At 39.1% G+C, this 26,952-nt stretch overlaps 2 protein-coding genes across 2 annotated transcripts in view; one reads left to right on the top strand and one right to left on the bottom strand.

Annotated features, from left to right (window-relative positions):
- Positions 1-932: 932 nt before the first annotated feature.
- Positions 933-4,476, bottom strand: LOC119739037. The gene is made up of 2 exons (XM_038213895.1): positions 3,929-4,476; positions 933-3,131 (listed from the first exon to the last, which is right to left on the bottom strand). The coding sequence occupies exon 2, from the start codon at positions 2,945-2,947 to the stop codon at positions 2,468-2,470; it is 480 nt and encodes a 159-aa protein (XP_038069823.1). The 5' UTR covers positions 2,948-3,131; positions 3,929-4,476; the 3' UTR covers positions 933-2,467.
- Positions 4,477-11,862: 7,386 nt separating this feature from the next.
- The window catches only part of LOC119738884 (low-density lipoprotein receptor-related protein 6-like), a 45,606-nt gene continuing 30,516 nt past the window's right edge, over positions 11,863-26,952 (top strand). Inside the window, exons 1-2 of the mRNA XM_038213867.1 lie at positions 11,863-12,106; positions 20,824-21,241. Of these exons, the coding sequence (XP_038069795.1) occupies positions 12,052-12,106; positions 20,824-21,241 (473 nt within the window). The 5' untranslated portion in view covers positions 11,863-12,051. The remainder of the gene's footprint in view (positions 12,107-20,823; positions 21,242-26,952) is intronic.

Here is a 26,952-nt window from a genome sequence, read left to right as displayed (position 1 = left end):
AGGAGTAGCATCAAGCCACACAATTCACTCCCCCATGATGAGATGGGAGGTATGTCTAAGATTGAGGAGTGCGCCCTCTGTGGTTATTCTGTTCGGTTGAGGACTGAAATACATAAAATACATAAAAAAAGTTACCTGAAAACCAAGGGGAAAGTATTATAAACATTAAAATTGGTAAAGTTATTTACACAAATGATACAACTATTATATTCCAGACTGTACAACCCACCGAAGAGAAAAAATACAGTTGGTACCAAAAATACGGAGTTTAAAGAGAATGCTTGTCCACTTATCTCGGCTCATTCAGTAGCTGCGTAAGAGGAGAAATCCTCAGTTTTGATATAGTTATAACTCTCCTGTTAATTTAGCACTCGTATCATATTAATTCCATGTTCCACAACAAGATTGTGCTCAATTGTTGATTTCAATTGAATTTTTGCACCATTTTTGCAATATAACTCCAATCTCCACAAGAATGCTACACTGAATGACAATGCACGTGAAATGAAATCTTTTGAGATGGAATGAACAATTATAACGATTATAAATCCAAAAACTTAATAGAAATATAAAAGTTAGCAAGGACAACTTCACCCAAGTCCTGTGTTAGATTCGACCCGAAATCTATGTCAGATTTGACCTGACACTGTACTAGGTCTGATTAAATTGATGGAGTCAACATGACACTTTTTCACATAAAGAAGTGTTAATTTGACCTAGTAAAGTGTCGGGTCAAATCAGACCAGTGTCTTTTGAGTGTGTAAATAATACTGTAATCTGTAAATTTAAGTACTGTTAACGAAGTAACCAAGACGTGGAACGTACCGTAATTTCCTCCAACTCCATGGGTCACACACCTTTATGTCAAAGCATGGGAGGAAGGCGCACTCAACTTTACACTGGGAAAACAAGTGACACTTTTACTGGTTATCATCAGGTAACTGTGCGGGCCACACGTTTCCTATCAGGACTGGTTTATTTTCTAATTCAAGAATCAACAACATGAAGGTTGCAAATTTTCAGAACATTTTCAAGACTTTTCCCGCAAACTTAAGAAAAGAAATAATTATTAACCCCAAAAACAAAATGCACTAACAACGACTTGTATATAAATTATATAAACTTTAGCCTAAACTTTAACGTTACTCTCAACGAAATTAAAGATGTGTCAGAACTCAGTGCGAGTTGCAAACCGAACAAAGGGAAAATAATTAAGAAATTGAACAGAAACCCCACCCACGTTTAGCTACAGAATAGGACAAATTACTTAACACATTTTAAATATTTTGCAACCCGATAATTATACCGGCGATCATTTGGTGCACAAAAGGCGCAAAATACAATCCCATTATAAAAAGCCCTTTTCGGAACGCTGCAGAGCATTCAATATTGAGATCAAGTATTATATTCGTTTGAAAAAGAAGTAATAATTCTTTAATAACAATCAGTTTGTATGTAACCTTATTGTATCTTGTTGTACTTTATGTCTTGTTAAATGAAGGCTCGAAAAATAAAGGAAAAGGGCAACATTTTGTTGAACACTTGCTTATCCAGACCGACGTTTGACTACTGGGTTCACTTCGTCGTTCAAGGCCACAAGATTAATGGATTTATATATTTCTACTAAAAACAAATTCAAAAAAATGAATTTCTTAAAGATTACAAATCAAAACTCTCAAAATTGATTATTTCCGTGACAATGGAATACAATGCCGATTATCATGTAAAATGAAATATTATCTTATGAGATCATCTCAAAGGTTCTCTACAGATCCACATAAAAATAAGGAACATGGATAATTGTGGAATCTTCTGCTCCAAACAAAAGGTTAGCCTCAGATTTGTTCCCTTCCTATCCAAGACTGACTGACTGATTGACTCACTGACTGTTTAACTTGTGTGAGTTGGGAAGTACCATCGTAAATGTCGGCCCACTCTCTAGACCAGAAGTATATAAAGACCAATTGAATAATAACTATAGCTGCTCTGAATGAATTTGAATACTAGGTTTACTAGGGCTGCCTTGTTTTGTTATTCAAAAGTGGTCATGGGCGTCGCTAGGATGGGGCAAGTGGGGCCGCTTCCCCACCCCACCCCACCCCAGTAAAAGAAGGGGGGGGGGAGAACACGAGGTGTGAAGTCATATTGCTGTTAATGTAATACTCATTTAACAACATGGGCGTCTGCAGGGGTGTCAATGGGGGTGGGGTGAGAAAATGTCCCCCGCCAATCCTCGGAAAATGAGCGATTGAGAATTTGCTAGAAAAAGTTAACGGATTTTGGAAATATTTTGCTTTGCCCCTCTAGAAAAAAATCCTGGCGATGCCCATGCAAGTGGTGTATCCAGTCCATTGTGCAGACCAGATCTACAAAAAGAGTTCCAAGTTAAAAACCATTCTGAAGAGCTTAATAGCATTGGTGCACTCTGTGACCAGTTTTACTATGCTTGCTTTTGTGGTCTTCATCACTAGAGAAGTGGTGAATTGACAGGTGGTATAAGCAGGGGCCGGGCGAAGCACTCAACAAACGCGTCATTCAGCTTTCGATCCGGACAGAAGTTTCGGACGATATACTCCGGATGAAAACCCCGGCACCTCTGAAGCAGGAAGAACAGTACATGATGGCCACAGACTTCCGAATAGTCGCCCTGTATCCTGAGCCGATTGTACACGGTCCGGATCGTATTATTTCGCAGAAACTCCTGCAGCATCGGATGTTTCGGTGGTTTACCTAGAGAATCGAAGACCTCTCCTTCCCCGTACGGAGTGATGTAGACGGCCACCCAGTGGTTCATGCCAAAGGAGGGGACAGATCTGGCCGTGATCACGAACGCGCTGGGCCAGGGAACCCGTTCCTGGGGGAGACCGTTGACGGGGTAAACTCCCTCGAAGTACCGGCGGCTGTACTTGTCATGTAGGAGGGCGTACTGGACTTGTTCGCTATCCATTGCAACCAGGTTGGCCGGAACTTTGTAGGTTTGGTGGTTGTGGTGCTGGTGATGAGGGTATAAGAGCTGCAGTGTTGGTGATCGTAAGCTATGACGATTGTGATTAGTAACGGATAGGCCTATTGTGGAGATGAAACTTGCACTTGTCACAGCCAAACGTTGTCTTCAAAATCTCCGCACTGATCTGATGACAAAGACATTTCGAAGACTTAAAATATAATCACTGGCCACTTCTTTTATTGTAATTAAGTTTGTTTACATTATGTTACTAGGGGCTACATTTTTAAGTGGGCAAGTTTTCCGATTTATTTTCAGGTGAGAAGTATTAGGCCCTATAGTTGCTAAATGTCGTGAAATGTGAAATAAAATTATTGAAAAATAGGCTTACTCATGAACCTGAACAAAGACATTGAATAGAAGGGGATTTGAACCTGCAATCTCCGGATTACAATACCAGTGCTCTTTTTCAGCTCTATTATATAGGCTTGCAGTTTCAAGTTAATTGAAAAATAAACAAAATGTAAATATACTGTAACAAAAACATCTTTGCTAAATGTTCACCACAACAAGCAATTGAAGTAGCGTAAAATGTGATCATAAAATTTGCCCAAAATCGGAAAGCATTGATGTACATGTTGGTTGCTCAAGTCTTGCGACCAGAATAAGAAGCACGTTCACGCGCATCCTGCGCACGTTCTTAAAGACACGGCGCGTGCTCATTTTGGCAACTCTTCTGGTCGAAGGCCTTAAGGAGCACGATTTACCCATAGAGCTAGGACCCTTACCCGAGCTCGACTCGCGAGAGCCTTGTGCCACCTCAGAAAATGGCTGTCGCCGGATTAGTCTACAACATCAACACACTAGGCAATGAACACGGGCCGTCACACGGCACCCCCGTCGCCACTCACTTCACAACACAATTTGCATTGTACGAAGTTGAAAAGGTCAATTCATGTTTGGGGAGAACTGCTATATACTCACCTAAAAAGTGTCAGCATCACAAGATATCACTCCGAACGAAGTCTGGTTCAAGATCGCTGGAAATTAACTTTGAACGAGTATTCTAATTGGTACTGCATGCACCACACCAGGGATTGCTTGTTAATCTGCGGAACGAGTGTGTTCAAATGCGTTTTGGTCCCAAAACTGAAGTGAGTGGAGCATAACAGCCAAATTCTTCTTTAGTATTGCTTTAGTTGTAACCAAGTGTACAGTGATCATTTGCTCGTGACGAAGTCCGACCTCGACGTTTTTAAGCCATCAAAGTACCCCTTTGTAAGCCCCACTGACTGAATTGAAAGATTCAGACACACGCCGTTTGACATCAACAAAACGGTGCCCTCTCCCCCTGCATGGTGAACATGTAGCTCTTCCATGACTTGTAAAACGGGACTGCGTGTACTGTACTACACGTAGACAATAGGCCAGCTTGATCCGGAAGTCTTATACTCAGCCTACTCAGTAATTAACTCATTCGGCGTCTCGCAGTAGGCTGGTCCTTTGGGTCACAAATTTCAGGTTTTTTATTTTCATATCCAAATCTAAAGCAACGTTATTAGAATATTGAAACATATAACAGCCGCTTATATAGTAAATGTAAACACCAAAGCTCAATGATGTATGACAAAACAGCGACGGTAATCATCAAGTTTTATACCGTGTTTGAGTTGAGTATTGTTACTTATTACATTATATTCACCCAGGATATGCCGAAACGAGGTGCGAAGCCATATTGCTGTTAATTTGATGGGGGGGGGGGGGCAAATGCTCCCCTACTTACGCTCGGAAAAAAAGGATAGATTGAGAATATAATGAAAAAGTTAAGGAATTTTTTGGGAAAATTTGCTTTGCCTCCCCCCCCCCAAACAATCCTGGCGACGCCCATGGCCAAAACAGTTTAAAACGGGTTTCCATTGAGCCTTGTATACAACAAAATGACTAAACACATGTATACAAATAAACACAATACAACAATACCATACAATACAATGAATTAAAGGCATGAGATTAATGTGTCATTGTTAAGCAACTATTGTAAATATTGTGAAACTATAACAACTGCACGCATGTTCAGTGTGAAACAACATCGCTAACGGGCCACTAAAAGGTGAATTAAATTAACACAAAGAAACTGGACAACATCACCAAAAAAAGAAAGAAAAAAGCTACATATTCGCTGATTACAGGAGGCGCGAAAAAAAACTGCGAAAAACCCTTCTGGGAGAAAACACGGGAAGGATGTGCATATGCTAAAACTAAGCGTACACCTGCGTGATTCAACTTCAACGGTGACATAATGATTATGATAAAAAAAAAAAAAAAAAACACTATTCAGTACAATTCTCCCGGTCCATTTAAATTAGCATAACTATTTAACATTCATCGTGGCGTGAAAGAACGCGTACACCGTCAAGAGCTGCAGTGTACATAAACACAATCATCTCTCAGTCACTGACAAACTTTACTCAAGGGGGAAATAGAGCACCGTAACCAAGCATATGGCACTACTAAGCAATGAAATTCATGGTTATACAATTAAATCTATATTTAATCTACTTACATCGCTATTGACAATAAAAATATCTACACTTCACCGATCATTGAATTAAACAACTTTTGGCGATTTGCAGCTTTGACGATGACCGATCTGCCCAACAGAGGGCGCTGTTGAGGCAATCCACTCTGCCACCACTTTATATCAGCTGAATTAAACAAAACTGCAACCATAAGTTAGTTTCATGTCCAAAAGGACATGAACCCTACTGTGGCGTTACACCATCTGTGCTGAGACAGTACGCTACTGTCAGCAAAACGCATCAAACTGTCATCCACTTGCGCGGCAGAAGCAACTAACATGTCCAACTCGGACAGCGAATGGAATGCCATTGAAAGGTGGACAACAACATCCACAAACTCACCAACCCGCCGCACGTGGTGAGTCTTTTGGTAGAATACCTCCCAAATATCATATTACGGAAAATACCATGGAAGCCACCCCCCACCAGTTCCTCTGGAGCATCACACAACGGCAACTGCTTGGAGCAGGGGTGCTAAGAATCACTGGGTTCACAGGAGTTACCAAAAAGTATCAATACATGTATTTGCACATAAAACACCCGATCACTGGTTATACGATAGGCTCATGGAACTGGAAAGTGAATTGGAACACATAAAATAGGACGTCGAAGGAGAGATGAACGTAGGCCCCTAGAACTAAACAGTGGACCAATGTTCTACTATACAAAGGGCGGGACATCGAGAGTATAGGCTTCCTCTTGTGAATACGACTATAACGGATATAGTCACTAACTAGATACAGGAATTAAGGAGACTGGACAGCTCACTCATCTTTCAAATCATCAGAGAGATACAAGCTCCAGTTATAAATACAACTTCATCCTCGTGAGTACCGTTGCTGATGCATGTGCGAATAATTATGGATAGGTATTGGGAGATTTCAACGAACAAGCAGGGAAGAAGAAAAACATGAAACATCAATGGGGAAATTTAGAGTAAATAAATGAATGGTATAATTAGAAGACAAACTTGTGAAATTTGCAGAGGTTAATCAGCTGAAGGCTATGGACAGCAAACACTTTCTTCACGAAGAAGGCTCGCAAATGTACCTGAAAAGCCCAAATAAAGGATACACAAATGAAACAGACTACATGTTGTGACAGATATAACATAGGCCAAAAAAAAAAGTCTCCGGTTTCTGGTATGGAGCTTCCCCAAAAAGTGGTGCGGCGACGCGGCTTTTTTTTTTTTTTACCTGATATTTTTGCTTTAAATGTCGGCTGATGACTGCAAATGGTGCCCGACTAAACTTACTAGTGCAAATATATGGGAGTCCAGAGAGGCCACATAAAGCTTATTCTCAACCATAACCAAATCTAAAAACACGTTAAAATTGTGCAGCAGCAGGATTCCAGTCAAACCAGTGAGTTTGGCGGTTTTGAGACATCATCTTTCATTAAAAAAAAAACGTTTTCATTTTGCCGACGCGCATGGTTACGGCGACGCGCGCGCATACCAGAAACCGGAGACTTTTTTTTTTTGGCCATATGTAATAGTGACGTCAGATTGGTTAGGTGCAAAGCAAAATTGAACATTAACAGAAGAGGTAGCAATTGATGACAAAGGCAGACCTGACAAAAGTAAATGATGTGATGGTGAACAGCAAACAAGAATAAATGGAGATGGGCTGGACACCTGGCAATGGCGGAGCCGACTCACAAAATGGCAACCACTAACGGCAAAAGAGAGACGAGCCGGTGGTGGAAACAGTACAGGGACAACAGCCTGGAGAGGACATACCAAAGACCGAGATAAATTGGTATGGGAGAGACCTTTGCCCAGCAGTGGAACGATACAGGCCGACGACGACTACCAGCCAAGCTAGGGGATGGGCTGGGGATAATTACAGGGTTGCAACCATCTAGACCAGATACTCCAATTGATCTGTTCACTTTAAGGCCAATTACAAAATGGAGTATATTACCGATAACACGTTTCTTGGTTACTTTGGGGAAGCACTTAACGAATCCGTGATGATGATGTTGTAGGCCAATAATGTGGGATTCATATTCAACTATATAGGACTCTGTCCCCAAACATCTACATTTACATGTACATGTATAAACAACGCGCATCACTAGTCTAACTTGTAAAATACCTTGCCGACTCTGAACACAAGAGGGCGGTATGACCGGGCTCAATTTCTGTGCTGCATGAATTGCTCAATTAATTATGTCCTGCGCAAATAATTATGTAACCAGGTGGCATTGTTTTTTTAAACAAGTTTGGATTCCTTTGAAATTAATTGAAATTGAATCGAAGTATATAGCCCAAAGAAAGTTACACAATATAGAAAAGGAATGTTTCATTTACAATATATTTTGTTCATGAACATGATGAAGCATCACTCAGAAATACAATGGTTTTTTTGTTCACAACACTCCCCCTCAAATCCTATATCTTGAATTTGAATAGGATTTCCACACAGCTGGTGGTTAAGATGAAATATTTTTTCCCAGATATTAAAACAACTTAACAATTTTGCAGTTTGCTAGGTAAATGTATTTGGTCAGACCCGAGTTCCTTATTACACTAGTAAGGTGTAAACATGTTCTACTCACTTGACAGATAAGCAATTACAATTAATGTACATGTACATGTATATTACTAGACCCACCGAATTACAGGTTTTTTTTACAAGTGTATACTTCTGTATGTGTTCATTCAATGTATGCCCAATCATTTTTTTCTCTCTCCATTTGAACACTTCTAAACATGGACACAGTAACCACTTTCGATGTTTATTATCAACAAACTTACCTTCCCATAGGTCCAAGTTTTCCTCATCACACATCACTAAAATAAGAAATTTGTGCAGTGCTGCACTCATGTTGATGAAGAAGAAAAAAAACGATTCTTACATGAAACCAATCTGGTTGAATACAGAAATGTCATTCTTCAATTTTAAATCCATACTATGGCATAATGATAAAATCTGCATTGAACACTGCTAAACATAGACACAGTAACCACTTCCGATGTTTATTATCAACAAACTTACCTTAACATAGGTCCAAGTTTTCCTCATCACACATCACTAAAATAAGAAATTTGTGCAGTGCTGCACTCATGTTGATGAAGGAAAAAACCAAAGATGAATCTTACATTAAACCAATCTGGTTGACAATCTGCTACAGACATTTCATTTACAAATTGCATCTTCAATTTTAAATCCATACATCACAATGATGAAATCTGCAGTAGGTCGCACTTCACTGTAATTATGCGCACCTTTACTTCAATCTGCAAAACTGTGTGTATAATTGCATATTTTTTTAATATAGCCTACATGTTGTAAAAGAAAACAAATATGCATACACAGTAATGTGTATTTAATGGAGACGACCTCCATAACACTATCAAATGCAATTCATTAAAAGTTTTAACATCTAAACAAATATTTAAACATTCTCTGGTTCACAATGTTTTTAGAAATCACACACTACATGCACTCAAAGGTGATTTTTTCCCCCAGAAATTAAAACTTAACTATTTTGCAGTTTGCTAGGTAAATGTATTTGGTCAGACCCGAGTTCCTTATTACACTAGTAAGGTGTAAACATGTTCTACTCACTTGACAGATAAGCAATTACAATTGGTGTACATGTACATGCATACATAGGCCCACCGAAATACAGGTTTGTTACAAGTGTATTCTTCTGTATGTGTTAATTCATTGTATGCCCAATCATCAATTTTGCCTTATACATTTTTCTCTCCCTTTGAACACTTCTAAAAATAGACACAGTAACCACTTTCGATGTTTATTATCAACAAACTTACCTTCACATAGGTCCAAGTTTTCCTCATCACACATCACTGAAATAAGACATTTGTTCAGTGCTGCACTCGTGTTGATGAAGAAAAAAAAAACAAAGATGAATCTTACATTAAACCAATCTGGTTGACAATCTGCTACAGAAATTTCATTTACAAAATGCATCTTCAATTTTAAATCCATACTATCACAATGATGAAATCTGCAGGAGGTCACACTTCACGGTAATTATGTGCACCTTTACTTCAATCTGCAAAATTGTGTGTATTGGATATTTGTTAATACAGCCTACATGAAGTAAAAGAAAAAATATACAAATGAATGTGTGATATTTAATGGAGATGTCCTCCATAACACTATCATATGCATTTCATTAACAGTTTTAACATTTAAAAATCTTTAAACACTCTATATTACACAATGTTTTCAGAAATCACACACTACATGCATTCACATGCAGGCCTAAACTCTGCTCTATCAGGCATATTGAAAGATTTTGCCCAAACAATATGTCATATACATGTATAAAGCATAACAGCAAAATAACAGACACTTCAAAAATGGGAAGTACACTTTTCTGTGTGTTCTGCAAAACATTCACATTTAGTCTAACTGAAATCAACACTAAAACAAAATAATAATTAACAATAAAAATTGTTTGAATAAATGAGAAAGATTCACTTTGATAAATTCATACGTACCCTTCCTTATTTTACATTACTTTGTGTTTACAGTACCATTAGGAAAAAACAATGAAATATTGTACATGTAATCAGAAAATCATAATAAAATATTTTAGAATAATGATTATGCTTTTGTAAGGAACACTGAAAATGTGTCAATTTTACTTTATCTGAGTCAAATTTGATTTATTGGTTGCTATATAAGTTGATTATGGTTTCATTTTTGTAATCGACCTAAATTTGTCGAGTTGTTTATTCGGTGACAAACTTGGTGCAATTTCTCGCATGACGGGTCACTACAAACAATTTTAACATTAAAAAAGTCATGAAACATCCTATGTAACTCAACGTTTAAAAAAAATCACACACTAAGCTTATACATGTAGGCTTACACTCCTCTCCAGACATAAGCTATTTTGAATGATTATGCCCAAACCCCATGCATTATGTCATGGTAAAAACAAAAAATAATAAATAAAATAAACAAAATAAACAACTGACACTTGCCAATGGTAAAGGACAATTTGTGAGTGTTCCACAAATTGCACATTAGTTGATTTAAATCAACATTAACACAATTATTATTAATGATAAAATGGTTTGATAAATGAAGACAAAGATGCATTCTGATCAACCCATACTTACCATTCCTCTGTTAAATAGTTCACTCAATGCGTGCAATACAATTTAATTCAGTTCAATATCAAATGCATTTTTCCCAAGACATACTTTTATTTAAAAAAAACAAAAAAAAAACAGCATATATAGCATTAGGCAAAAGAACTTGGAAATATTTTATATGTAATCAGAAAATCAGAATAAAGTAAACGTACAATGTACACTAAAAATGTGTCAGTTTATTTTAATTATCTCTGTCAAATTTGATGATTTCTGTTTTTGTTTGTTTGTAGTTGAGCTAAATCCATTGAGTTTGTTTCATTCGGGGACAAATAGTGATGCACAGAGGAATGAAGAATTACTCCAGGGGTGGGGGAAGGGGGGGGGGGTTGCAGTCGGGCCGGGTGAACACCCCCCCCCCGGAAGTGACCAAACTGTTGTCACATGACACCATTTTTTACATGTAAGAGCCTGTCCCCCCACCCCATCCTCATAAGCCATACCCCAATCAAATTTTAACATTTGAAAGTTGAAAGTCTAAGTTATAAACACGAACATCATGATGTTGGGCACGTGTCAGTTTCAAAAATGAACAAGCCAAAATGTAGGCCTACACTCCTAGCTCTCCATAAAAAGGCATTTTTAATGATTTCGCCCAAACAGTGTACACAAACAAGAATAGTTTACAATATAACAATCATTTCCAATATGGGAAGTTACATTTTACATGGGAAGTTACATGGGAAGAATACTATCACTCGCATGACAGGCCGCATACTCCAATAGTTTTCCCTCTTTTCTCTGTCTGGCTGTCGACTTGCAAGGTCTATAATCCCGCCCTACAATCCTTCTCATTTCAGGCCCGGTGTGTGACCGGATTCTGGAGCACATTCTGGTCTGGGGGGACAATGTTTTCCTTCCACAACAAAACCCGTCTCGTCTGTCAATCAACTTTTTTACGGCGTTACTTTTACAATGACAAGCCAACGATAATTGACACATTGTGCGAGTAAGGTCAGAGGTTACGGTTGAGTGACTTCCTGGGAAACATGCCTACGCTGAGAACTATTTTCTTCCAAATATAGTCTTAAATGTTTTTTAAAAAACATCATATTGGCAGAATGGGGTGTTTGAATCATTACTGTAAGCTTATTCAAGTGCTTATGCTGTAAAAAAGGTTATTCAAATATAAAATTTCGGAAGAACTGTGTGGCGGAGGGATATTGCAATCACCTTATCCATCGCTAATGTACACAACACAGTACCTGTCTAGTGCATGCAGTGCATGCTGTATGGTGTGTATTGTAATTGAAGCTGTATGCGTACGATGTGACCGGGGAAAATTGACAGAATCGTAGAAAATACCCCCCTTTTGGGCCGTTTTCATGGAACATTATGCTACATTCGAGGACAATATCATGTAGGTGACATCTCGGCTGCCTACAGAGATGGCAAGGCTATGGATTCTGGTCTTTGTATGCTGTCTTCGAGCACAAATTCGAGGTGAGTTTTTGGAGGGTAATGCCAGCGGACGCAGTGGAGTCCCGCTCGTATTACGGCACCGAATGCTGGTGCTTTGTGCACGTTTACTGGGTCTGTAGACTCAGTCATGTCAGTGGTTGCCTTAAAAACGAAGTTATCCGATTTGTGTTTTCTGCATGTTTTTAGCATCATTTATGGTGTAAGGAGTACAATTCTGACATCCCTACCAGTATTACTTACCAATACATTTTATACAATAATTTACTACGACTTCTAATGAAAAGTACAGATTTCAAGCATTTGTCAAGTGTGTATTTTTAAGTTTAATTTATCTAGGGCATCTTTGCTCTAGCAATCCTGTCTTGGATGTCAATCACATGAACCATGCTGGAACATGGTGAAGGCATGGACCATGTACGGTTGGGATTTGTTTGTTACAACTCCTTCATGTCATTCTTTTTCCTATTTAGTTGAAGATAAACGCACTGCATAATACGAACACTTCATCTGGGATCTATTCCTACCCCCTTTAGCCCCCTAACCCCTTAGTAATAGCTTCCTCAGGACTACCCTGCTAAATCAACAGAGTCCAACGGGAGTTTCCTGCACTCAATCCACTGTGCCTTAGTTGTCTGCTAGATCCAACGGAGTCCAACTCAACTTGACGTTATAATGCGGTTCATTCGCCTGCTGAATCCAACATTTTGCATCAGGAATGTACACCAGAATGTACACGCTGTGTTGACGCTGTGTTGACGCTTATTAGTGCAACCCGGGGTTTACTGCTCAATCCTGCTGCATCCTGTTGGATTCAGCAGGGTTAGGGCTAACGCTGGATTTATCCACTGTTTAATAGTGTTATAAACCAAAATGAAAGACTAGTAATGATGATTATCATAATCAAGCTATAATTTATAGCTGGAGTAAGTCCAGCTGACATGCTCATCAAGAATTCACATGTAACGCTGGATTCAAAACTACGTTGTAATATATGAGATTGTAAGAGAGCTTAAAAAAAGACCTTCACAAACGTGACAAAATGGTCTTTTTTCCCTCTATTATCCCAACCCAGATTCCATTAAACATACATACCTCATAGTTTGCACTCAGTCATTCACAAAGCTAATGACCGACATGAAACAGATGCAAAAGTTACTAAAATATGAAAAAATAGGCCCTATTGATGATTTCGTTGGCTTCTTCAGAAAAAAAAAGTTCAGTGCTGCCGTACTATCAATCATGCATGGCTATGCGTTGTGGTTAATTGTGTGCTTGTGCCGATCAGCCGATCAGATTACCCCATTCCTCAAATAATCAATTTCTGTGAAGTTGGCAACATACACGTGTGTGTAAATGATTTACAGCAAAATGTCCACATTATAAATGTTGACACATCCGAGGTAAACAGCCAAACGATTAACGATATGAAAGTTGTGAACCAGTAGGCCTAAATGTTGAATCTACAATATGTTGAAGTTATTTGGAGATGCTCCAAACAGATTGCATGCAGATCAGATACATTATATAAAAACATGTGCTTTTATTATGAAACCAAGCATGTTAGCTTTTCCCGAGTCCCAATCAATTTCTGATTGGGATAGTGCAACACTCGGAGCTGAAGGATTTACAATTTTACGCTCTGGTGTGCTGCACGTCCTTGAACCTGGTTGCTTGAAAAGACATGCCGAAGCAATCCCTGCAGTGCCTTTGTGCACCTGACTCGCTGCCAGATGAGATGGTAAAATCCACCTGTAAAGGGAAAATATGATTGATTGGCTCCAATGAATAGCTCCACAAAAGTAAAGTGCATGTAGTCACACCTGTTGGTTTCCGGAGGGAGGTGAAGTCTTTTCATATTTTTCCCCCCTTTACATTTCAGCTAGCTCTGTTATTGTTGTTAGTTCTGTCGTTGGCTCCATTCAGGGTACGAAGTAATTTGGTAAACAATTTCAACTTTTTTTGAGCGCTTGTTGAGGTAATGTACGTGTAGAGTTTTGAGATTTTTCATGGGAGTTAACTTAGAGTTTTGTGTACAAGCCTCTGTTATTTTGACTGAAACCAGGATTTTATTCTTATCTTATTACAGTGAACAATGCGAAAGTATTGTGTTTTTCGTTTTCAGTACTCTAACACTTGTCCAAGGATGTTAAGCATCACGAACATGTAAAGGGGTGTGCATCCCAAGTTAGAAGCTTAGATCTGTATTCAGTTTGGGTTTTTGCAATAATGGTTAGGGTCATTGAGTTTAGTTAAGCATCACGAACATGTAAAGGGGTGTGCATCCCAAGTTAGAACCTTAGATCTGTATTCAGTTTGGGTTTTTGCAATAATGGTTAGGGTCATTGAGTTTAAATTTCTTTTTTCAACCCATCTGCAAGTTTGATGTCCTTCGTTTTTGTAGACTAATTGGGCAACAGCCATTTTCTGTGGTGACTCCAGGCTTCTGCAAGTCGCGTTCAGGTACCAGTAGTATGCACACACTCTGGACTCTGTCAACCAATAGGTTACCAAGATGAGTGCACCTCGTCTTTAACCCTAACCGCCCTGAATCCTCCAAAATCCTTTTTGCAAATTGGAGGAATTTGCAGGATTGAGGTTACATGGCAAAAGTGCGTTGCTGATTTCGGAGTACGCACTGAGTCAAGGTCTTGGGCCGGACCTTGTGTTGTTTATGCTCAGCCGTGCATAAATTTAGCCCTTGATTATACTTGACATCCTCCGCACTGACAGGATGTCACTGCCTCTGCCTCAGCCTATTGACAGTCATAGCCGGAGGATTTTGCAGGATTCAGGCAGTGGTCATCCCACCATGAACCATATTCAAGAAATAGCGGAGGAATTTGCAGGATTGAGGCTATATGCTATTTTTCCATGAGGCCAATTGGAGGATTTTGCAGGATTGAGGCTACATCCTAGCAAAAATGCCTAGGGAGTTAGGGTTAAGAATGCGTGCAGCATGCGCGTGAGCGTGGCACCATCGCAAAACTTGCTTCTAATTTTGTTCAGCAAATTCCAGTATACATCATGTTTTGTAAATAAATAAGTCAATATAAATTTACGTAAAATAAACCCTGCTCTGGCCCTAAAGCTCCGTAGCCTTGAGGCAGTGCCATTTTCCGGACGAGCCACCATATCCATTTAATTCCATGGCACATCCATGATCCTTCCCTCCAAGAGGAAAAAAAAAACCTCAGTGCAGCAGCTTCAAGTTTGCCAGAGCAATTTCCATCAGGCGATGATGTTTCAGTGAACAATAATCTGCTAACAGGTTTTCTCAGGGAAGCGGTGTGCTTGAGGTGTGGGAAGGAGTCCCACGTGTCAAGTTTATACTGTCGGGGCATTTTGTCCCCGTTGACCTTGTCGGGTATTAAGTTACACTATCCTCCCTGACACTACTGTCTCCAACTCTCTCAAGGCTTTACCCCAGGATGCGGAGGAACTCAGGCCCTACATGTATTTAGTAACGACCCATCTCGATAGGTCCTTTTAATGCCTTGAAGAGATAATTGAAGATGGGGGGAGCAGTAGGAGGGATCATGTTCATGGAAGATGAGTAACTCTGTTCAATTGAATTACTGCCATTACTCATGCTTTCCTCAGCATGATGTGAGTATTGAGTAGTGCCATTCATTGATTCTAGTCTAGGGCCACAAATTTACGATTATTTTTTCAATCGCTTAATCGTTTCCTTTTCGATGACGGTTTCAAATAATCTAACAGCCATTTTATTTTTCTTTGGAAAATGCGGGTTGGGTAAAAAGTGACAAAATAAATGGCCTACATGTACATATCTCATATTTTTTTGGACTTTCCGATTCTTTTAGACAAACATAATCAGGGCAATGTTAGCACCATATCGTCCTGTGGACACATGTTGGTGTCCTGAGTCCATCAGAATCCACCAGTGAGTCCATCAGAATTCACCAATGTAGTATGCCTGGTACACTCCAAACAAAAAGGCCGTACCTGTAGCCAAGAAGTTAAACTGTTGAGATCTGAATCCATCAAAGTCCCCCAACTGCTCAAACTGTACATGTATCCTGAATCCATCAAAATCCTGCAGTACCGCTAGGCTTACTGTCCTGAGTCCATCAAAATCCCCAACTTTTTCAACATGGTGGTATCCTGAATCCGCCGAAATCCTCCAAAACAGGGGTTTGGATTTGGATGGGTTCAGGTACGATACTTAGGGTGAATCAAGTAACCGAATAATGCTTACGCCCCTATCAAATCTAGTCAGTGTGTCACACAAGGCTTGGGCTATGATTTTTGTAAAGTTTACGACTTTCGCTTTACTTGAATTACCTGTTTTATACGAAATGTGGACACAGTGATCTTCGTTGAAGTATGTTATTGGCGATGCAGCCTGAAAGATAAGATCAGGAAGTTTCAGTCTTACAGGAGTAAATTATTTCAAAAATAAATAATTAACTCTCCTGTGGTTTGACCATTCAAAACACCTCAAAATCTGGGTTCTGGCAAATTGGAGGACAAAAAATGCAGGACCTTTTAAAATCCTCCAGAATTTATTGTTACTGCACTACCACACCTTTCAATTCCTTTCGAAAGGTATTGAAATGCAACTTACTGAATTTGCCCACAGAGTTGCTTCACCTTCCGAAACCTTTCGAAAAGTTTCAAAGTTCCAGCACTATTTCACCTTTCAAAACCCTTTTAGTCAGGCAAATTTAAAATGTTTTGAAAGGTCTGATAATTCTCTGCCAACTGCACTGGGCATAGCAGGGTTAATGATGATTTAAAGCAGTTTTGGAATTGTTTCACTTCTAGATTGGGTTTGTTTCATTGAAGTTTGGATGTTTAATTTGTAGCCCTTCCCAATCAAAATTTAAAAATAAATCTACTTTAAGTAGTTTGAGAAAATTGTCAGAGATGAAATAAATGTTGAACCACCTGGCCATGATTTTCTCCATTGAAAGTGTATCAACCTATAGAACCTACATGTAGATGTTCACTTACAAAGTCCCATCAATTTCCACCTGTCTGTATCAAAACATCCACATATGTACACATAACCTGGGCGAGTTAATAATTTGTGCCATTATTAGCTAACATTAACTTCATTGCACCTTGTTAAACCTAGAATTAACTGTCAATCTCTTTTTTTTTTTCAGGCGACAACCGTGTACTTTTAGTACTGGCATGTTGGATAATTAACGTTGCCAGACAATCTCAGAGTTACTGAGTGCAGTTGCGAGGCACTCGGTCAAAACGTGCCATATTTTATGTCTGAACGCTTGGCACTTACAATGTACGTGTGAATGATATTGCTTAATGCAGTTGATATGGTGGGGATCATAGCTTGATGGATCAGTATGCATTCCTCAAAATTCAGCAGCCGATTTCACCAAAACAGTGTATAACTTACGCCATTCATAATTACGCAACAAATGTATTGTGCAGCTGCGCAAAGTTTACAATTGATTTCACGAAACTAAGCGTAGCTGGGCAGTGTTTTAAATAATGTTAACATCCTGGATGAGGATACGGTAGTAACAGCATTGACGACGGTTGTTCGTGCATGATATTGTTCGTTCATGAAACAGCCTTTGAATCACGTTCGCCTGCCATTTTGAAAATAGTTTTGTTAGATTTTCTTTCGAATTGTGTGCCACGAGTAAAACAGCAATTCTTTTACTGAAAAAAAAGGCTGTGGGTGTCTTGAATCAACCTTGATAAGTTGTGTGTACAATAACAGGCTCCACGACGATCACGATTTCCTGGTAATATACGTATTTTTTCAGTGGCTACGCCACAACTTACGCAACCTAAGATGATTGTGCAAGTTACGCCATAATTTGTTGCGCAAGTCGCGGACATTTATAAGTAATATTAAACTTTCGAGAAATTGTCGTTGTGCAACTTTTGTAATAAATCGTGGTGCATGTGGACATATGCTGTGGCGTAAATGTTTTTTGTGAAATTGGCTGCTGGTTAGTTTGTGGAGCTGTTTGGTATGTTACTGGTCAAAGCACATGAAGTTGTAATTTAATGTATTTTGTCATGTGTCAACTTTTGTTCTTCTTCATGAAATGTTCATTGTTGTTAAGTGAGAATATTCTTTGGCCATGACTTTGGCCTACACTTTTTACCGAGCGTTGTACAAACCATACAAATTAAATGAAATCTAATTTACTGACACTGAAGAGCAACATACACACATTGTATATATAGCAAAGTTATTTTCATTAATACCAATCATGGAGATCAGTTGAATTGTTACCAAAAACACGTACTAAATGCACCGTTCATCACAGAGGAATACTTATTCCTCCATTGTTTCATTCATGTTTAATATTGACTTTCACATAATTACCAACAAGTATCTTGGACATTATTGGCATTTTACGAATGTTGTATGATGTAGTGCATAATATACAACACATCATCTTACAAAGCACAACATGTACTGCACATGTACCTGTACCGTACATTGCATGTTTTCCCATCCTCCATGCATAGGCCTACAGTGACCAGAACATGTACATGTATGGTGCAGCTCTGTGCCTCTGTGTAAACGACCTGTATTACATTGTGTACATGTGCACTGGACACCAAGCAGTAGCGCAGCACTACATGTATGCATGGTATTGTCCACCATCTTGGGCTGAGGTCAAATCTGACTGTGGCCCAGTGGGGGGACCAGAGTTTCAGACATGTCTAATTACTGTGAAATGATGGATGGCATTAAAGGGACTTCCACAATCCAGGGAAAAGGGATGCTTTAAAAACACATTCAGTATACATGTACCTGTACATGTGCCCAGCATTTCAAACATGTACCATGTACGTTTACCTATTTAGTTATGATGGCTGTTAAATTTAAACGGACATTCTTGTCACCACCAGGTTTGATTGAATACTCCAACAACCTTGCACCGGGTATTTATAACTTACATGTAGTTTAAATGTACACTGTAGATGAAGGTTTTATAGTGCAGCACTCGCTGGGTATTTTGTAAGTTTATCTATTGATGTAAACAACATGTTACATGTACCACTATGTCTGCTTACAATGTATTTTTGTACTGTTTGTGTGTACAAATGTATAGGCCTAGTTGACGTAACAATAATAATAATAACAAAGTATGGTGCTTACGATGTATTGGTACGGTTTCAAAGTGCTTTTCAATTGTTATCCGTGTGCATGCCATCAGGAATGAGACCATTTTTCTGCAGCAGCTCGAGATCAGAACAGTTTGGTGTACATACTCTGCCTTCCGTTCACTGGTACATGTTAAAATACTCATGGGTGGAGAGGAAAAAATAAATAAAAATGTAAGGGGAAATGCAAAAGAAAAATGTATACAAGCTCTCAGAACACCTTCCCAAGTTACACTGAAGTCTTCATTGCATACATGTAATTCCATGACAAAAGATTGATAACTTAATAACAGAACAAGGAATGCTAATAAGGGCCTACACATGTTACAGCTGTGGAGCTAATAACCCATTGACCTTTGACCCAGAGATCCCACTGTGTCAATGAATGGGCCAGTGAGAAGGCCCCTGAATGACCAGCCCTGCTGCATTGTGCTTGTAACTAATGAGTGCATTGCATAATTGGCTGAGTGGCTTTCTGCCTTTGTAGCCTGCTTGTTTATTCTCCCCCAGGTACTCCAGTACAGCAGGTCTCTGAACTCATGGTAACATTATGCACAAGTGCAGTCTCCTATAATCTTGTAAAAATACCGTTCATGCATTATCTTGTGAAAGTACGGGCATCATACAGAATCTTGCATGCAAATTTGTAGTCACCTCAAATACACCGTACAGAAATGATTACCGTACACGTGTGCAAAAGGCAAAATATGAATTTCCTGCCAAAGTGAATAAAAAAACATAAGGAAAGGAGTGTTTAAAACTGCAGAGTATAAATTGCATTACCAGTAGTTACCGGTACATATTACATACAATATAACATTTCTATTACCCTAACTCCCTAGGGGGTGTGCAAAATCGTATTGAAATTGGAGGATTCAGTACTGTTAAGGATGTACCGGTATTATTAATGCAATTACCGATAGATACTTTGGATGCATGGCATCTTTTTTTTCTAATTGCAAATGTGCAAAATATAATTTAAAGGAGCAGACATGTGTATGAACATGTATTAAAATGCAGCCTTTTTTTTCTTCCTAATACACATCCGACAAAAAGATAAAAAAAATTAGAAAGATCATCAAGTTGAACACAACTGTAGGTGAACACAACTACAGCGTGGAAATCTGCGGTTTTCTAGTAATTCCTACCGGTACATTTGTTTAATTGTGTATCACGTTAAGGAATTTCAAGGTACCAATTTTTTGTCCCAACAATTGAGCGGTTGGAGACCCTAGTCGTTACACTTGTTACTCCAGTCACAAGGGTTCAAACAAAGCTGTTAAGTGTTGTGTGTTCAAGTTTCCTATAATTTTCACAAACTGTGTCTGCATAATTACATACCGGTACATGATGAAGCAATAGTCGGATATATACGTGTACAAAAACAAACCACATTTTCCAACTTTTGTGTGGCAGAAATGTAAGACATGTTGGTTCCCTGTGACCCGTCCTTTGAAACATGATGAATAAACACTTTTTTTGTGATCTTGACACGAATGTTCAGGCCAACATGTATCTTTTTGAAAATTCACAAGTTTTACAAAAAAAATGTACTTCAAATTAACTTGGACAGTTTCTTGAACTTACTTTTTTGATTTCTCTACTTCTACTTTCAGCCTTACCTCCAGAACTTGTCTTTGCCAATCGCAAAGACATTCGCATCCTGAACTTCGGGATGTCCAACGACTCGGACGTGACCATGACGACAGAGTCCAGTGTCATCATTGGCAACCTGGAGGACGCGGCGGCCATGGACTACCTCTACTCTGAGCAACTCATCTTCTGGACGGATGTCAGCATTGAAATGATCAAAAGGACGCGATATAACGGGTCTCAGATCCAAGAGGATGTGATATCCACGGACGTGAAGGCCCCCGACGGATTGGCCTGCGATTGGGTGGGCCGAAAGATTTATTGGACCAACACAGAAACGAATAGAATTGAAGTAAGCGAGTTGGATGGACAGTCCAGAAAAGTTTTATACTGGCAGCACTTGGACCAGCCAAGAGCAATTGTAGTACATCCTGAAAGAGGGTAAGCATTGCTTAAAATATCTGTATTTAAAAAAATATATATATATTTTTCAGAGGCCAAAAAGGCCCCAACTTTTTTTGGGGGGGGGGGGGGTTGAGGGGGGTGGGAGGTTGGAATGAAACGTTCACGTTTACAATTTAGTTTATTCATTTTTTTCATAAACCCTAACCCCCATCAGGTATTCTTCATATAAACGCAAACTGACACAACTGAAATCAAAATTCGTCAACCTGCAGATATATCTTATGATTACGTGCAGTTTAGCTGCAGTAGGCCTACCCACTGCTTCCGTTTATAAATTTTAACCAGCCAGCCGACCCGGTAAGACGTCTGCACTAGTTAGCAGGAAGCCGTGGGTTCGAGTCCTGTCTCAGTGATGTTTTTTCTAGTATATATCTACAATGTATGAGAATAAAAAAAAAATAAGAATATGTCAGTGAAGGGCAAAATCCATAATTTAGTCCCATATTGTTTGGGTATTCATGTGCCCAAAATGTCCTACACTGTACAAATATGTCAGATGCCATGTGTTAGAGATCAACATTTTCCAGTTCTGCAGCTGTCCCAGCAGTACGTGCATGGACAACCACTGTTAATAAATTCACACAGTTCCTGAATGCTTTCTCAACTTGCCCCCTTTCTGCCCAGCCACAAGCACCCAGCAATTGTCCCCATATTCACACTCTCTATTGACACTGCTCTTTAGTTGTTCACACCTGAACACAGTGTCATTTCTATTAACTTGCCCCTGTGTGGTAGAAGGAGAAAAAAAATCCCAAATCTGCGTTTGCATTGTGTGCGCACTGGCCCATTGGTTGCACCAGGCTGTACTAGCTAACTGGTGGACTGCCCATTGTTGGCATACAAATGCATTTCCCTGTGCGGTTTACCAGTGGTTTATTCCGTGCATTTTGCCTGTCAGGTTAGTGCATAGTGATTGAGTGATATAGGGAAAGCATTTGATGTGTGCTTGATCAAGTGGCGGTCATGCATGCGTTTTGTCATTGCCCTTCTATTGGGATTGTCATCAAGTGCGTGTTGGATTGTGGCTAGTTTCATGACAATCATAAAAGATTGTTGGTATCCTCTGAAAACAAATCTACATCCTTGGTTTCTGAGTACAAGTTTATGAAAATCACAGTGAAAACCTTCTGAATTAATTTTACAACAAGCCTAAATGTATCTATCCTATCGTGAATTGTTGAGATTTAACGTTTCAAACATTTCCAATTTGGCCCATAAATACCCCCCCCCCCCCGAAAAGAAAAAAAATGGAGTAAATACTTTGGCACTGTTCTACATATATGTGTTGTAATTACAATGGACAACACAAAAATTACACATTTGAAACCCTCAAGACATGTGAAACCCTCAAGAGCAATATTTAAAAAAATCTATATCCTTGATAATTTATAAACTTACACATTGTCAGTTCACACCAGTATCAAATCTGAAAAACAGTGAGCATTTTCTAAATTTATTTTTAAACATACATATACCCTGTTTATAATTTCAAGCATTTTCGGTTTTTCCTCTAATTCCCCCCTTAAAAAAAATCAGTTGAGTGTTGAACATGGCTCTAACCACTTGCACATTGTTTTCTGTGCCTTAACGATTACTCAGAAATTCATCAATATACCTAAGTTTAACTTGAGCACTATTCATCATTTTCATGACCAGGTTTCTAATGGTTTCCAGTTTCTTTGAAACCACCCCATCCCTGCCAGTGATAAACATGTCAGCTAGATCTTGACGCCCTGTCACTCAAACCCTGTGCCCTTTGTTTAGAATTCCCAAGAGGTGGTGGTGGGGGATGGCTGAATGGGCCACCTTGCCCTAATTACATTGTACTTGAGTGTATGGGTTGCCTGTGTATTTGTATGGGAGGTTGCTCTGGTGGCAGAAGCGGGATTAACTGGGATTCAGTTTTTTTCCAAAGAGGTCTTTGGGTGCAGAGTTTTTGTAGAGAAGCAAACAACTTGGCCAATCCTGAAGGAGGGAAAGAGTTTATTTGCCGCACCATTTTGGTGAACACTGTTTGAGAAAAAGATAATTGTTTTCCATTCAGAAATTTCCAACAAGCTGCATAGTAAGCTGAGAAGCGTTTTGGTAAAAAAAATAATTACAAATCCAGTCTATGTTGATCAGATGTATTACATACATGTAAACTGAGGGCAACTTTTCAAAGGAGTTTCTGATTTCCTTGAAAATTTTACTCTAATCTAATCAAAGATTAAATCCAAGGAAAAAAATGTTTTAAATTTAATAACTCTCAAAGCCCCACTGTTAAGATGCAAATCAATCATGTGGTTGAAATTCGTGTTACGATTGATTATCAATAAAAGTACAGTGTAAAACTCGTGCATTGATTCCCCATCTTGTAAAAAAGAAAACTCAATTAAATTCCACAGTTTGTACTCGGCTCCGTTTTCAATCCCATTCAACATTGCGCGCTTTGGATCAGATCTGCCCTCTTGCACTGATTGGGTCAGGAAAGTACACGCTACATCCATGCAGCACATTTTAATCACGGTGGCTGTCACATTTGATTGGGAGTTCATCTGTCAATGCAAACGGAGATCTCTATGGGCCGTGTAGTCAGTGGGTCTGAACGCGCTAGTGTCATGTCATTGCAAATCACAATCAGAAACCAATAGAATTTAAGGGGCTTGAATTACTCCTGGATATGATCTCCTTGTGCATTTGGTTTGTTTGTTTTTGTTTGGTTTTTTTCCACTGCTGTTAGTGTTATTCTCATTCAAAGTACAGTATTTCAATAGGCCTACCGGTATATTGCATCTGCCGGGGACTAAAGTTATTTGCATCCTAAATTCTGTTGTACCGTAGTTTCACTCAAAATGCATACCATACATGTACATGCATACAGTTTACAAAATCTATGGTCACACTAGCAGAGTATTCAATTCTTCTACAGACCCCTTGAACATTATGTGAAACATTGAATGTGAAACAGAATACAGTGTCTGCCTGTACTGGGATATTTTTCCGTTGTTGCCAACTAGATTTGGATTGTTGAGCACAATAAGAAAGACAAATTGACATTGCTAGCTGTAATGGGAGATATTTTTCCGTTGTTGCCAAATATATTTGGAGTGTTTTGTTAAAGGGAATATACATCATTTGCTTTTGCTGTAATTTTCAGATATGGATGGAATTGGGGGGTTGGAAATATATAGCAAATATAGTTACACTGACTTTTTTGCGGTTTTGGGTTCGAAAATGCTATAAAAACCATTTTCCTGTAGTCTGGTTCCCTGACTCCATATAAGAAGAAACAGAGCAGTTTACATACATTGGGGAATTGTAAGGTCAGGGAACCAGTCTAGCTGGCTCGTACCCGTTCATAGGTTTGTAATCGATTGCAAACAAGTGCGATGGTCAATTGGGGCCAGTATTTGAAAAAAAGCCAGTTTTTTCCAACGCTCATCGGCCGATCAGCGTTGGAAATTGATACAAAAATACCACTTTTCTTGAAAATGACAGTATACCAGGTGCCATGATTTTACAGGATGCTTTACACTGTCATTCACTAACAGTCCAGCAAGGTATTTCAAAATGATTTGGTAGTTTTATTTTTTGATGTTTGCAAATGTTGTATTTTCCCTTTAAGCATAGCAAGAAAGACAAATTGACATTGCTACAAACACATGTTTCGTAATTGCACAGAACACTTTCAAGCTAGATCGAGTATTTGTACATGAACACATGCAGTGTTTCAGTGCATTAAAAAACCCTCCAGCGCGTACAGTATACATGCTGGAAACAGCAGTGTGGCTGAACCAAGCATACCCCACCAAAGTAAACACAACCATTGGCTCTTATCAGCCTGAACTTGGCCCTTGCTCCCAGCACCGAACATTCCAGCAGTGTAGAATACCAGACAACTTGACATATGATTGACAGGCTACCGAGCGAACCGAGGTCAAAGGTCATGTTTGTTCAGGGCATGCCAAGCCTCTCTCTTTTTTCCACAGTTGGTGAATCGGTTCCCTGGAAGACAAGAAAAAAAAAAAAGAGAAGGTAAATCCACCCTGTGTTTAGACAGACAGGGCTTAGCTGGAAAAGAAAAACGATCTAGCCAACCGGGCTTAAGATTTCCTTTTCTCCGGCCACGGTTGCCACAAAAACCCTGTGTTACTGCACTGCCTACCACCTTCCAGTACCCATTTTGTGGGTGATTGTTCCCATCATGTTAGCCCACAATAGAAGCAGTGGTGCATGGTGTTATTCCTACAGACACATTGGTAACCCTGTGGTGTGCCTAACAACAGAGGTTGGGCTCTAGAGTGTTTTTCTCTCTCCTCTGATTATTCGTTCTCTTCTATTCAGTCTTGAGGTGATCCATCTTTCTGCTTTTTTTTTTTTTTTTTTTTTTTTTTTTTTCAAAGAGAGAGAGAGAGGCAGTTTGGAGTTTGACATGTCTCACACTGACAGGCCTCTTTTGTTTGTGGGGTTCTGGCTGAAGTCGTATCTCCTGTGTCGCGCAGCACACAAACTACATTGGGAATGGGTTGCATTGTGGGGCCAGTCTGATCACGTATCCAGGAAAGTTTTTTATATTATGCTTCAGTGAATTTGTTGTCCAGAAAAGCTTTTTTTCAATTAAAGTACTACATTTTTTTTCATGCCGTGGTTCTAACTCACAAACTTGATCAAACTTTGACAAAAACAAAACAAAACAAGCATCGACAATATAGAAAACAAGGACAATGTTCATGTACACACACATTCATGTACCCCACCGATGTGGACGCACTACATTTGTACACTCTCCTGAAGACGGTCAGAGCACACTGACCGGAACGTCGAGTTTATACCTCTGGTTCTTTTCAGAACCATTCTCTTAGTTGAGAAATTATTCGCACATGGTGTTTCCGCAAACCTTGCATTATTTAGTATCTCCACCATGCAAAGCCTCAAATCTTACTTACATTTGTACAGGTACCGGGTACACTCACTGGTGCCTGTTCATGTGCATGTACATGTACACTAAAATTCTATCCTAAAACGATTCTCAAGTTCAAACTCTACATGTTGTACAATGTATGTTATAAAATTATTTTTCAAGAACGGTTCAGTCACAAGTTTTTTTTTAGTTTACTGTCTAAAATACATTGCACTTGTATAGTACCGGTAGGCCTATGTTTGTATCCCTACTGGTATACAGATAGTATGTAGGCCTATCGCACATGTACTATTATGCCTCAGTGCTAACCATAATAACGTTATTAATAATTATTCCCCTTTGGTGAGCACTCCAGGTGATTCAATCAAGTTCCACAGGTCAATCAATTTATGGGGCCACATTGAAAAGTGGATTTGTTTCAAGGGCCAGTGTTCTGGTACCAGTGACTTGTAGATAATAATAATATGCCTCTTTTCATTTTGAGTTTGAGAAAAAGAGTGTACATGTACAATTGCAAATACAGTCGACTCTCGTTAGTACAAACTCTGTTAATACAAAATTCTGGTTGTAACAAACATAAAGCCTTGGTCCCAACTGTGCATTTATGTGCACAATGAATGGGACTGATGTTCTTCTTAATACAAAATTCTGATATAACAAACAAATTGGCTAGGTCCGAACGAGTTTGTTATAACGAGACTCAACTGTAGGCCTACTGTAATTTCTATCATATTACACTTTAACACATTACACATTAACCTGTTACTGAACAAATTATATTTTT

This window comes from Patiria miniata, unplaced genomic scaffold (assembly GCF_015706575.1).
Source record: "Patiria miniata isolate m_02_andy unplaced genomic scaffold, ASM1570657v1 HiC_scaffold_1, whole genome shotgun sequence".
Classification (NCBI taxonomy): Eukaryota; Metazoa; Echinodermata; class Asteroidea; order Valvatida; family Asterinidae; genus Patiria; species Patiria miniata.
The sequence above is the reverse complement of the archived record's forward strand: the minus strand, read 5'-3'. Positions and strand labels throughout refer to the sequence as shown.